Raw genomic sequence first — 14,239 nt, 5'->3', positions numbered from 1 at the left:
CCTACCATTCCAGAAGTCCCACAGCTACATGCAACATTTTAAACTATGCTCTGAGAAACTTTAGGAACCTTCCTTTTTACTGTCATCAGCTCCTTCCTCATTCTCTCCAGTGTACTTTCATGGAAAATATTCAAGACTTGAAATTAGAAGATTGGAGTTTGAATCTCTACTATTGCCACTTACTAGCCATATGACTTCTCTGAATCTATTTCTGCTCATGTTAAAGGCAAAAATTAATCTCTGCCACACTGGGTTACAGTGAGGATCAAATGACACACATGTGAAAACTAGCCTAATACCTGTCACATAATAGGCATTTTTAAAATGTCAGTTCATTCATTCATTCTTCCTTGAATCTTCTATCACCTGCTTAGCCACAAGCCTGGAACTTAACCACTGATGGCATTTTGACACAGAACCACAGTATTACTCTGGCTGGCACATTGATTCTACTGAATGTGACAGCAAGTATTTCATGTTCTATGTCATCTGATGCTTTAAAAAAGGAAAGATAATTGGTAGCCTTTAGCAGTTGGGAGTCAGCATGTGAAATGAAGCATATTTACAGTTTCTTTGATAGATACTAATACCAAGCAGTGTTAAAAGGTATTACACCAATGGTTAGATATGCTTTTAAAATGCTGAACAAAACAAAGTTGTGTATGTCAACAAGGCTTTGCTGTTATATTTTGGTTTTGGTTTTTTTGTTTTTTGTTTTTTAGGAGAGTAAAGATTATATACAGTGATATGAGCACTGGGGGTTATATGCAACTGATGAATTATTGAACACTACATCTGAAACTAATGATATACCACATGTTGGCTAATTGAATCTAAATTTTAAAAAAAATTACATACAAATAATCATCACAAAGGCAACGCTTCATGGCACTTAAATATGTTAGAAATCTAGGTCTTGTCCTGCCATTTCTTTTTTTTTTTTTTTAGAGAAAATTGGGGGTCATGCATGTGCACACACACATACACACACACACAGGAGCTGGGGGCAGAGGCAGAGGGAGAGGAGGAGAGAGAAACTTAAGCAGGCTCTGCACTTAGTATAGAGCCTGATGTGGATTATGATCTCATGACCCTGAGATCCTGACCTGAACTGAAATCAAAAGTTGGATGCTTAACCGACTGAGCCACCCAGGCACTCCGAATCCTGCCATTTCTTAAGGCATGTTCGACTTACCCCTAGACCCCTACTCTTATGGGGGAGGGGGACAATTGGTGATTTACCTTGGTTAAATTTGGGTAATGTGGTATAATGTAGTCCCCTCTCAAAAAGTCACAAAGTAATTGTTAAAGACTTTAAGACACTCTTCAGTAAAGCAACGTATATAACTTTAATTCAGCATTTAAATAATACGTTTGACTATGGACTTCTTACTAATATCCCCCAGCCCCCAGAACTAGCCTTTAATAAAGGGATCATAAATGCATTTTATCTCCCATTCTGATTGCCGTTTGGTAGATCCTATGAGTAGGGCTGATTGAGAAGGATTCTGAAGCTGTATGGGTTGGGCTCTGGTGGAAAAAAGTTCAGTGACTGGCTAGCCATAGGTTTGGGGGGCAGGGCCAAACCACTTACTGCAGGAGCAGTGGGTACAGTGGTTTCCTATCCTCGCCATGCCTGGTTCCTGGGGACATAGTATAGGACTTGCTATCCTAGCAATTAAATTGCAGTATACATGGGAGTTCTGTGATTATGTGGATTCTTTTTATTGCTAACATAAGAAGGGTGCACATAATTAACTAATAAGTAGTTTCAGAGACAAAACCAATTTTATAGCAAAACTTCAACTTGAGTAGAAGCCTATGAAAATTGAATATGTTATCTTTTTGGTTAATGTAAGGCTTACCACAAATTATCTTTCAGTTCTTGTTAAAATTTATTTTTTCCAAAATGTATCAGTTCATGTTCTATCCCTGTGAGTTTATTCTATGATAAAAGAGTGTTACAGAATTTCAGGGTTATTGTGAAGGCTGTTCATTGTATATAAATGTAGATTGAATCTGTATTTACATCAAGATACATATTCATTTTTAATCTTTGACAGTCCATCTGCATTTTATGTACATGTAATTTATTTGTCCTAAAAGCTAAGTCTCTAAAAAATTTTAGGCTTTGAGATTTGACTCAACCTCTATTTTTAATATGTCTGTAATCTTTGTTCTTTGCATTCTAGACTTTTCCAAAACAAAAAAGAAAGTTATTTTTATATTTAGCTATTTTAAATTAAAATACAGTGCCGGGGCACCTGGGTGGCTCAGTCAGTTAAGTAATGTCTGCCTTCGGCTCAGGTCATGATCCCAGGGTCCTGGGATCGAGACCCATGTCAAGCTCCCTGCTCAGCATGGAGTCTGCTTCTCCCTCTTCCTCCGCCACTCCCTGTGCTTGTGTTCACACGCTCTCTCTCTCTATCAAATAAATAAACAAAATCTTTAAAAAATAAGATAAAATACAGTGCCAGATACAATAAAGGATTTTGCATATAGTAATGGTCTGTTCTCTGGGTTAATGTTTAACACCAGATTCTGGTTTTATCCTTCTGGTTGGCCTTGAAGCCTGTGAAATAGTTTTGCTGTTACTGAGTTATAATGCTGGTTGAATTTTCTGACAAATATTTTTATTTTACACTATTTTATTCATCTGTTAAAAGTTTTGTGTTCTGCCTTCTAACACAGAGAGAGAAGAAACTGTCCTCTTGGGAGGAGCATTTAATAGTCGTTGTTATCATTTAATTGCTTTAATGCAGTTTTCTTCCTTGTAATCAGATGTAAGTTGAAGCTGCAGCAGAAAACGATGTCTCTGTGGTCCTGGGTCAATCGGCCCAGTGAACTGAGGAAGTTCACCAATCCTCTCTTTGAAGCCAACAATCTTGTCATCTGGCCTTCAGTTGCTCCACAGAGTCTTCAGCTATGGGAAGGTAAGCTCTGCGTCCTTTGCAGACTTTTTATCAGTAGTCAAGGACCCTCTCTGAACTGCCTCTGAGTACTTGCTGTTGTTGTATTTGAAGCTGGTGAGTGGACCTGACCCTCAGACCTGTGTGTGACTGCTGTTTTTTTCACAGTGTGGGCATGGTTCTCTCCTTCACATCCGTTATCTAGTCACACTTCTTTTGTTTAGTCCCCATTTCAGAAGTGAACAGTGATTATTCAGTGGATACTGCTGTTTATATTGGGTATTTTCCTAGGTGGGAAGATACATTACTATTTTTAATTGTGATTACAAATTTACCAACTTAACCATGTTTAGGTATACAGTTCATTCTTGTCAAGTATATTCCTATTGTCGCAAAACAGGTCTCCAGAACTTTTCTTCTTGCAAATCTGACTCTATACTTACTAAACAACTTCCCATTGCCCCTGGTAACTACCATTCTGCTTTCTGTGTCTATGAGTTCGACAACTCTAGATACCTCGTATGAGTGGGATCATACAGTATTTGTCTTTTTGTGAATGACTTCTTTCACTTAACATAATGTCCTCAAGATACATCCATATCGTAGCCTGTGTCAGAATGTCTAAGGTTGAATAGTTTTCCATCGTATGTGTTTACCACATTTTGTTTACCCATTCATACACTGATGGCCACTTGGGTTGCTTCCACCTTTTGGCACACAGGTGCACAGTTATCTCTTCAAGACACTGCTTTTGATTCTTTTGGGTATGTACCCAGGAGTGGAATTGCTGGATCATATGATAATTCTGTTTAATTTTTGAGGAACTACCATACCATTTTCCATAACAGTTGCACCATTTTACAGTTGCACCAACAGTGCACAAGGGTTCCAATTTCTCCACATCCTTGCCAACACTTGTTATTTTCGGATTTTTTCCCCCCTTTGGTAGTGGCCATTCTAATGGGTATGAGGGAAAGTACATTACTTTTTGTGTAAGAAAGTTGGTAGGTAGTTGGGATAGGAATAAATTGTAAGCTCCAAGGAAATGGTTTCTGTTTCCTTCATTAAGCAGCCATTGGGAAAGGTTCCTCTGTTAAATGCTACTGAAAGGTTAATGAACTAGGCATTCTAGTAAGGTTCTATAAACCAACATAATGCTATCAGTGCAGTGATGCACATACCTCATTGTTCATGTGGAACAATAATCCATACTTAATTTTCTAATTCATTCTAAAGAAGGTATTTAACCTACATAAATTTTTCAGACTCCTGAAATTTATCTCCATAAATACGAAAGCTTGTCTTTAAAAATCTAACCAAAATCTGTCTAAACTATATTAGCCATCCCTTAAACAAAGACTACAAAGTGCCATTTCTTTTTGATCATTTTGAAGGTATTAAGTACATCTTTATTCATTTTTGTATTTTTTTTAATATTTATTTATTTATTTGAGAGAGCGCATGGCCACCCGGGTGGCAGAGGAAGAGGGAGAGAGAGAATCTCAAGCGCACTCTTGCACTGAGCCCAGTGAGGCACTTAATCTCATGACCCCAAGATCATGATCTGAGCCTAAACCAAGAGTCGGACGCTTAACTGACTGAGCCACCCAGGCGCCCCTCATCTGTATTAAATGGCACAAAACCTACACACAAAGAATGCTAGCTGTTTGGTAATTGAACTGAATTACCATAAATGTCAGTTATTATACCACATTTTAATATGTTATGCCCACAAGGGCAGTTCATGTGTGGGAAACTGTTTGCCCTTTATCTGTAAAAGGGCCTCAGATTGCTTTGCTCTCTCAGTTTGAGACTAAGTCCGTTTCTGTCACTTCTCTGGATGTCAGCTCTTACATCTCATTCCTCTTGGCATATCTGTCATTAGCTGCTTCCTTCCTCCTCAGTTTATGCTTCTAATCTTATCTCTTTAGGTGTCCGCAAGTTAGAATTGTGGGAAAGTGGCCTCAGATAGTCTCCAGGTTCTCGGAGTCTGAGCTTTAGTGCTTTGGGAATTTTTGGCTGCTCAGAACTTCTCTTTGTTTACTTTCTTCATTGTTTTAGACAGTCCCCGGTACAGGATAAGTGATCTCTTAAATGAGAGATTACAGCCAAACTTTTTGTTAAAGATTTCTGGGACAGTTTTTACCTAGAAGCCACTGTCATGTTTAGTAACTGAAGTAAGAGACTAGCTACTTGGGAGAAAAGCCAGATTTGGAGTTAAATGGCCTAATGGACGATGTAACTAGTTTTTTACCAAACCGCATTGAGAGTTTAGAGATGAAGTGATTGGAGGAAATCTTGTTGTTACATGAATGAATTCCTACCATTCCATTAAGAACAGAGTTTCCATATGTGTTTAGTGCCCCAGCTTAGAAATGGAAGAAATTCTGTGTGAGGTAAAATCTTCTCATAGTGGGTATATGGGTTGTATAATGAGCTTAAAATGTCTCTCTTCTGTTTATATTTACATCATAGTTAGCCATTAGTATTAAGTAATTCCTGAATTGAAGAACAGGATTTTAAATACAGGCTCATATAACGGAAAAATCAACAAAGTCCATTCTTTAAGCTATGTTTCTGTTTTCCCTTTCTGATAGAGAGTAGCTTTAGGGTTCTGGCAGTTTGGTTTATAGAAAGTGTTTTAAAGAATCATAAAACCTTTGTGAACTTACCAGCTACTGACAATACTGCTGCCTGGAGAGTTTTTGTACCTCCTTATTTGAATGTCTTTAAGCCATGATGTTGGGATGATAGAGCTAATGTAGATCTATGCAGATGAGGAAATGTTTCCTTTTAGTCTATAAAAAAAGGATAGTTATTGGGAAAAGAAGAATGTGCCTGTAGAATTGGAAGACCACCTCTTAAGAGACAGGGAGAGAGCGCACTGAAGTTTAGGCTTTTTATTATTTTCCTTAATTGAAGTGTAGTTGACATATATTAGTTTCAGGTGTACAGCATAGTGATTCAACATTTACATACATTACAAAGTGATCACCATGGTAAGTCTAGCTACAGCCTGTCACCATACAAAGTTGTTACACTGTTATTAACTATGTTCCCTAAGCTATACATTGCATCCCCATGTCTTATTTATAACTAGAAGTTTGTGCCTTTTAATCCCCTTTCCCTGTTTTGTCCATCACCCCATCTCCCTCCCCTGTAGCAACCATCAAATTGTTCTCTGTATCTGTGTTTCTGTTTTCTTTTGTTTGTTTGTTTTGTTTTGTTTTTGTTTTTTAGATTCCACATCTAAGTGAAATTATGTGGGATTTATCATTCTCCACCTGACTTATTTCACTTGGCATGATACCCTCTGGGCCCATCTATATTGTTGCAAATAGGAAGATGTCATTCTTTTTTATGGCTGGGTAGTATTCCATTGTGGTGTATCTATACTACATCTTCTTTATCCATTCATCTGTTGATGGACACTTAGGTTGCTTCCATACCTTGGCTATCATAAATAATGCTGCAGTTAACATAGGGGTGCATATGTCTTTTTGAATTTGTGTGTTCATTTTCTTTGGATAAATACCCAGAAGTGGAAATGCTAGATCCTATAGTAGTCTATTTTTAATATTCTGAGGAACCTCCATACTGTTTTCCGTAGTGGCTACACAATTTTGCATTCCCACCTACAATGCATGAGGGTTCCCTTTTCTCTGCATCCTTGCCAATGGCTGTTATTTCTTGTCTTTTTGATACTAGTCATTCTGACAGGTGTGAGCTAATACCTCATGTGGTTTTGATTTGCATTTTACCCTGATAATTTGTGATGTTGAGCATCTTCTTCTGTGTCTCTTGGCCAGCTATATGTCTTCTTTGGAGAAATTTCTATTCAAGTCGTGTACCTATTTTTTAATTGGATTGGTTTTTTTGATATTGAGTTATGTGATTCTTTTATATTTTTTATATTAACCCTTTATCAGTTATATCATTTCAAAATATCTTCTCCCATTCAGTAGGTTGCCTTTTGTTGATGGTTTCCTTCATTGTGCAAAAGCTTTCTAGTTTGATGTGGTCCCATTTGTTCATTTTTGCTTTTGTTAGCCTTTGCCTGATGAGACATATCCAAAAAATTACTGCTAAAACTGATGTCAAAGAGATACTGCCTATGCTTTCTTCTACGTGTTTTATCGTTTCTGTTCTTACATTTAAATCTTTAATCCATTTTGAGTTTACTTTTGTATATGATGTAAGAAAGTGATCCAGTACATTGTTTTGCATGTAGCTGTCCAGTTATCCCAGCATCATTTATTGAAGAGACTATCTTTTCCCCCACTATATATTCTTGCCTTCTTTGTTGAAAATTAATTGACTGTCTTAAGTGTGGGTTTATTTCTGGACTCCCCTCTGTTTTGTTGGTCTGTGTGTCTGTTTTTGTGCTGTTAACATAGTGTTTTGGTCACTGTAGCTTTGTAGTATATCTTGAACTCAGGGAAGGTGATACCTCCAGCTTTGTTCTTTTTTCAAGATTGCTTTAGCTATTTGGGGTCTTTTGTGGTTTCATACAGGTTGTAGGATTATTTGTTCTATTTCTGTGAAAAATGTCTTTTGATAGGGATTGCATTGAATCTGTAGATGCTTTGGGTAGTATGGGCATTTTACAATAGTCTTCCAATCCACGAGCATGGTATATCTTCCCATTTATTTGTGCTGTTTCAGTTTCTTTTATCAATGTCTTATAGTTTTCAGAGTATAGGTCTTTTACTTCTTTAGTGAAAGATCTTCCTCCTATCCCTAGGTATTTTTTATGCAATTATAAATGGGATTGTTTTTCTTAATTTCTCTGATAGTTCATGGTTATTATATAAAAATGTGAACTTATGTGTATTAATTTTGTATTCTTCAACCTTACTGAATTTATTAGTCTCAGTAGTTTTTTGGTGGAGTCTTCAGGATTTTTTATATATAGTATTATGTCATCTGCAGATAGTGGCAGTGTTGCTTCTTTTCCTATTTGGGAGCCTTTTATTTCTTTTTCTTGTCTGATTTCTGGGCTAGGATCTCTGATACTGTGTTGAGTAAAAGTATTAGTAAGAGTAGGCCTCTTTGTCTTGTTTGTGATCTAGAGGAAAAGCTTTCAGCTTTTCACGGTTGTGTATGTTAGCTGTTGGTTTGTCATATATGGCCTCTATACTTAGTTTGTTGTGAGTTTTTAATCATAAATGAATGTTGAATTTATCATATGCTTTGTCTGAATCTGTTGAGATGATCACATGATTTTATCCTTCTTTTTGTTAATGTGGCATGTTGTGTTGATTGACTTGTGGCTGTTGAACCATCCTGGCATCTCTAGAATGAATCTTGCTTGATCATGGTATATGATGCTTTTCATGTATTGCTGAATTCACTTTGCTGATATTTTGTTCAGGATTTTTGCATCTATGTTTATCAGGGCTGTTGGCCTATAATTTTCTTGTTTTGTGTGTGTTTGTTTGGTTTTGGTATCAGGGTAATGGTGGCCTCATGGAATGAGTTTGGAAACATTCCTTCCCCTTCAACTTTTTGGAATAGTTTGAGAAGAATAAGTATTAACTCTTCTCTAAATGTTTGATAGATTTCACTTGTGAAGCCATCTGGTCCTAAGCTTTTGTTTGTTGGGAAGTTTAGGGTTTTAAATAACAATGTATGGTTCAGCGGTTGCTCTCTCACTTTTCTAGTGAAAGTGATTTTACACATGTATGAGGTCCTATGGTTCTGAGTAAAGTTCTGTAATTGAAATTCTGTAATTCACTGTATTGTGAAACTGGAAAATTTATGGCATTGTAAGTTACCAGCTTATTTATAATCCTGGATATATCAGAGAATAGTGTTTTAATCCATTTCATAATTTTGTTGGGGGGAGGTTGAAGAATGAATGATTATGTACATAGAAATAGTGATGTTTTAGTGTATTTAGTTACACTTTCAGTACTTCAGGATTCCTGCTTCTTCCAGAGTATAATAAAACACAGATGTGAATTTTAAGAAAAAGAAAAAAGAATGTATAATGATGGAATAGTTAATCCATTGTATGTATCTTTTTGCCTTCTGTCTTCCTTTCCTGGATTCAATAGGTATTTTCCTCCGTTGGAACAGATCCTCCAAGTATTTGGATGAAGCATATGAAGAAATGGTTAACATCATTGAATATAACAAGGAATTACAAGCAAAAGTAAATGTACTTAGGAGGCAGTTGGCAGAACTGGAAACTGAGGATGGGATGCAGGAGAGTCCCTGAAAAATCTCCCCACAACCTACATAAATAAGGACCTTCCTGGAACTGAATCCCATCTGTCTCTCTCCTTTGGCCCTTCAGTTCACTTTTACACAGTAGCCTTGAACCTAAGGCTTTAGATGTGAGAACCCTCTAATGTAGTGGACTTCTCAATACTTTACGAATGAAACTTACTGTAATTACTCATGTTTCATGTGGCCTTTTAGGCCTTTTTACTTTGGGAGCAGAAAGGAGGTGCTAGTCATTTTATTTTATGTGAAACAGGTGACCTATTTAATGCCATTTGTGTTATATGCCATTTAATCTAAAATTTTTTCTGTGTCTACTTTCCAAACAGTGCTCCAGACCAGTCAAGGATATGATTAATCTCTTTAGGGAATATGTGTTAGTTTTAAAAAAGATCAGACTTTAAACACTCCAAACACAGAAATATTTTTCAAAACTGAAATGGTTGTTAAACCAAGAATTTTGTGATTAACATGCTGTTTCCAATACCTTTACCCTTCTCTTTAAAATAGCTTTGGATTAACAAAGCTGAATTCATTCTCATTCTGGTTTGTTAAGAAAGGAAAATCTGAATATTTATTCAAGGTAAATATTTTTACAAGGGTTATAGGTATAATCCTTTGATATTTAGATTAAGAAGTAAATTTTAACAGTAGACAGTAGAAGTATGTGCAATATAGAAATAAAGTAGGAATTTGTTACTGATATGGTATCGTTACTGTTGAATTGGTTTTTCAGGTTTTTTGACCATACATATTAAATGCATATCAAATGCTGGATATCCCATTAAACCATTATTTAGGTAGACGTTTGTTATAATTAAGCTACAAATATGGTTTCCTTAAACCAGAAGTGCACTGCCCTTGTCTGAAGTTCTTACTGCACTGTTTCATGTATGTATGTGTGTTAAGTTTTATTGTGTTTTGTTTTATTTTTAAGTATTCTGAGAGTTTACTAATACTAAGCTTAAACCTTTCACGTTGGCTTGAGCCTTTTGAAAATTTACCTTGACTGCTGATTTGTTCATTATATGTTAGGCAAATCTAATTGAAGTGGGAGGTGAAAGTTGATGAACATGACACAGCTGTGTTTTAAACTGCAGAAACAGATTGAAATGTTTCAATGTTATGACTGTATTTATGCTATGCTAGTTTATTCCTGCTACTGTAAAAGTTTGTGGTTCAGTGCTTTCTATATACATTTCTGTTTTGTGGCACTGTTCATTTTAATAAATACTGTCAATTCTAGTTTTCCATTAAAAGGATAGTTGAAGAGTAAACGATTAATAACCATTTCCACCCCCTCTGTATATAACCATTTCAGTGTAAAGCACACCAAAACTGAACCCTGCTTTAGAGCTATGTATTGAGCTAAAAATATAATTTTAAAAAATATCTAGTCTAGCATAATCAATAGCCACATTCAGACGCCTTAGAAAACAGCAAATACTTTCTATCTCCAGTTTCCCAAACTTCATCTTTTTTCTGTTTCCTTGGACTGGTAGCAAAAGGCTTGGACAACAGCAACAGATATCAGAACTCTCCTTTGGTATATTTGCCTGCCTTCTCCTCTAAGCTCAGATTTATTCTTGACTTATTTTCTTGGCTATAGTCATGAGTCTTCAGGCATTAAAGCCCTCACAAAAAGGCTACAGCAAGGAGCAAAGGAGACCTTGCTATCAATATCTCCATGTTGTGTGAAATGTTTATGTTAATCTTTTAGAAGAGGAAATACTCCAGCTTTTTTATCACCCCTGAAAATTACTTGCTGTGTTTGTTCATGCAGCTGATCTTTTTGTTTGCTCCTGTTTTTGTCTCAAGAGTAGATCTGAAGGAGCTCTTCTCAGTTCACGGACCCATAAGGAAAACCATTTAGAGTTTTGTTTTGATGTTGTTGTTTTTAGTGATTCTTTAGAAGTGACTCCCACTGGTGACACTGATTAGCCATATGGCTTCTGTGGGTGGAAGCTTTTATTAGGCTTGGTCATGGAGAAAGTGTATGCCATCAATTTATACCTGTCTTCCTGATGAACATTTTATGTGTGAGACATAGTCCAATAATAGCATAGTGTTTCTTTTTCTTTCTTTTATTGAGGCAGTGATCTTAAGCTATTTGGACAAGTTTGCATTTTAGTATTAATTTATAATTAGGGATTGTGCAAACCTCAGTTCTGTTTATAGGTCATAAAAAACAATCTTTGTTATCAGTGTATTTTCAAAGGGGACATCTAATAATGCAAATATTAGGGTTTTCCCAAACTCAAGAACTGTGTCAGAGGTGCATTATCAATATAATTTAAAGAGGGATTTTAGTAATATTATGAAGTTACCCATTCCTTGGATAAGAAGAATACATACAGTGGATATACTCATGAGAAGATACTTGTTAAACTTTAAGTTTGGAGAATCATCTTTGATAAAGGTGGCTTTAAAAACTTGAATGAAGAGAGTGGTGGCAGAATTAGTGAGCAAGCGAATTACCCCGTAGGAGCCAATAATAACCAAGTGAGATAAAATCAAGTTTATATATATTAAGCATCTTATGTATTCATTTATAGTAAAGGCTGGTTTACATTTTGGGGATGCAAAAGTAGGTCCTACAGAGAATATTCTAAAAATACAAAAGATTGCTACAGTCTTCTATCGGCAGTACAAGGATCCTTAGATTTTAAATTAACAATTTTTTTTTTAGAAACCACAAGAACATAGTTGGTTGATTATATTAAGATTTTGAAACTCTTTGGGTGGTAAAACTTTTCAGTAATTGGTCAAATTTTTTCATTCTGGTTTTATTAAATAGAAAGAAAACAGCAGAAAGTTATAAAATCTAATAGAATTAAAACAACCTATAAATATATTTTGTTTCTGAGAAAAATTAGGCCTTTGAAACAAGATTTTAAAGTGATTTTTGGGAAAACTTTGGAAGACAATAGTCATTTCAGATCCCATATGGGTAATTTAAAAGCTTTTCTTTGAACTCTGAGGCCTGATTTACAGAGGTGATATGTCATTACTTTTCATTTTAAAGGATGAAATTTAGTGATATTTTAGTTTTTGAGTATTTATATTAAATTTAAAAATCAGTATCATGGGAAAGATCTGATCAGTAGTTTGTCTCTTGAAGTGAAAAATAGAAGGAACATTTTGCTGTACTTAAAAAAAAAAAAATCTGCGGGGTGCCTGGGTGGCTCAGGTCATGATCCCAAGGGTCCTGGGATCGAGCCCCACGTCAGGCTCCCTGCTCAGCGGGGAGCCTGCTTTTCCCTCTCCCTGCTGCTCATGCTATCTCTCTCGCTCCTGCAAATAAATAAATAAATAAATAAATAAATAAATAAATAAATAAAAATAATTTTTTTTTAAGATTTATTTATTTATTTGAGACAGAGAGAATGAGAGAGAGCATGAGAGGGAGGAGGGTCAGAGGGAGAAGCAGACTCCCTGCCGAGCAGGGAGCCCGATGTGGGACTCAATCCCGGGACTCCAGGATCACAACCTGAGCCGAAGGCAGTCGCTCAACCAACTGAGCCACCTAGGCGCCCCAATAAAAATAATTTTTAAAAAATTTAAAATCTGCTTAGTAGAGATGTGACTCTTGTGGTTAATCTGGTTTCAGAGTTAGCTGTTTTAATTGGCAGCCTTAACCAGTTCATCTGGTTCACTTATTATCAGACCCCAACCTGAGGCAAAATTTTGGTAACTACAAGAGGTTATCATGAGCACCTTTTATGAGAAAGTTATTTCCTGGACCAAAAAAAGGGCAAATTTTAGAATTTGCCCCTGTTCTGGCAGCTTTGAAACTTCCCAGAGAATGAAATCAGTCAGTACATCTGGTACAGGTTTATTATAGCTCAAGACAACATAGATTAGTTATTTATTATTCTTTAATGTGGGTTAGATCTTTTCCCCCTCCAGAGCTGATACCCTAAGTTATTACCAGATAGTATTTTTATGTACTTCACCATCTTAACAAAAAACATTTAAAGACTGATTTCTCCATTAATATTTATTCTCAGATGATACGAAGTGCTAATTTTCTTATCGTATCAGTTTTCTGGTTTTTTCTCTTAAGTAAACTATTTCTCCCATCACTCAGTCTTTATATCATGTCCACAGCATCTTCTTCCTTTAAACCAGTAGCTCAGATGAGACCCCATGAAACTGTAGGATGAGGTTCTGGAAGGTTTGAACTTCTTATCTAAATTCCCCTTAAGAAAGTCCTATTTTTGAACTCGTTGTGGAACTGTAGTTTGTGCTTAGTTCAGTGAAAGATAGTGGGGCTCACTGTAGACACTACATTGTCCTAAAAAATAATTCCTGATGAGAGCTTCCTGATGTTTAGAACCATTCTGTTTTAACCACCTGTGAGTATACAGATTAACTGTATTGGTAATTTGTAATAAAAACTTGTGCAACACTGCCTGTGTCTCTGCCCAAGACATTTTCCATTTCCTTCACTTTTAAAATGCACATATCTTTGGAGACGTGGATTATTCTACACAAGTACACCGAGTTGTGTTGCTTAGAATCCTTATAGATTATTACCATCTACACTAAAAATGTACTTGCACAATGTAGTTATATAAAAAAAAGAGTATGTATTTCTTCAATAGCCGGGTATTTGGATTGTATTCTTGATATATTTGAATGTGACTCTTGGATTTAAGTGCACTATTATTCATGTCTTACACAATAAAATTGCACTGTATGGCAAATATGTCTATAACGTATGCTTTGCTAAAACCTCAGAGTGCTGTAATGGACAGGTTTCTATTATGTGAACCTGCCTATATATAGTCTTAGGGAAAAATTCTAAACTTTTTAAACATTTTAATATTACTTTAATGTTCCCTATGTGATCAGTTCACTTATGTCCTAATCATTCATCATGAGTCAGCTGCTTTGTCATGCTTGGTTTACTTAATCATGAAACAGTCTTGTCGAACATGGTACTGTTATCTTGGTGTGTAAGATTTGTGTGGTGTGCTCTCTGCCTCAGAGGACTGTTGCACAGATGCTAGTGTTAAATGTCTACAGACAATGGTAATAAAATTTGAATATATTCAAATGCTGGTAAATTAAAACTATAGGCTGACTTTAATTTTTTT

The 14,239-nt window shown here is 35.9% G+C and overlaps 1 protein-coding gene across 3 annotated transcripts in view; it reads left to right on the top strand.

Moving 5' to 3' along the window:
• MTMR9 (myotubularin related protein 9) overlaps nt 1–13,846 on the top strand; it is a 94,393-nt gene extending 80,547 nt beyond the window's left edge. For all 3 annotated transcript variants that reach the window (XM_045880106.3, XM_064585314.1, XM_054508681.2), the window contains 2 exons: nt 2,782–2,933; nt 8,969–13,846. In XM_045880106.3, the coding sequence (XP_045736062.1) occupies nt 2,782–2,933; nt 8,969–9,132 (316 nt within the window). In that variant the 3' untranslated portion in view covers nt 9,133–13,846. The remainder of the gene's footprint in view (nt 1–2,781; nt 2,934–8,968) is intronic.
• The last annotated feature ends 393 nt before the right edge of the window (nt 13,847–14,239 follow it).

This window comes from Mirounga angustirostris, unplaced genomic scaffold (genome assembly GCF_029215605.1).
Source record: "Mirounga angustirostris isolate CCGP_5_RB_7025 unplaced genomic scaffold, mMirAng1.0.hap1 SCAF_2, whole genome shotgun sequence".
Classification (NCBI taxonomy): domain Eukaryota; kingdom Metazoa; phylum Chordata; class Mammalia; order Carnivora; family Phocidae; genus Mirounga; species Mirounga angustirostris.
Note: the sequence above shows the minus strand (reverse complement) of the source record. Positions and strands in the feature narration are given on the sequence as shown.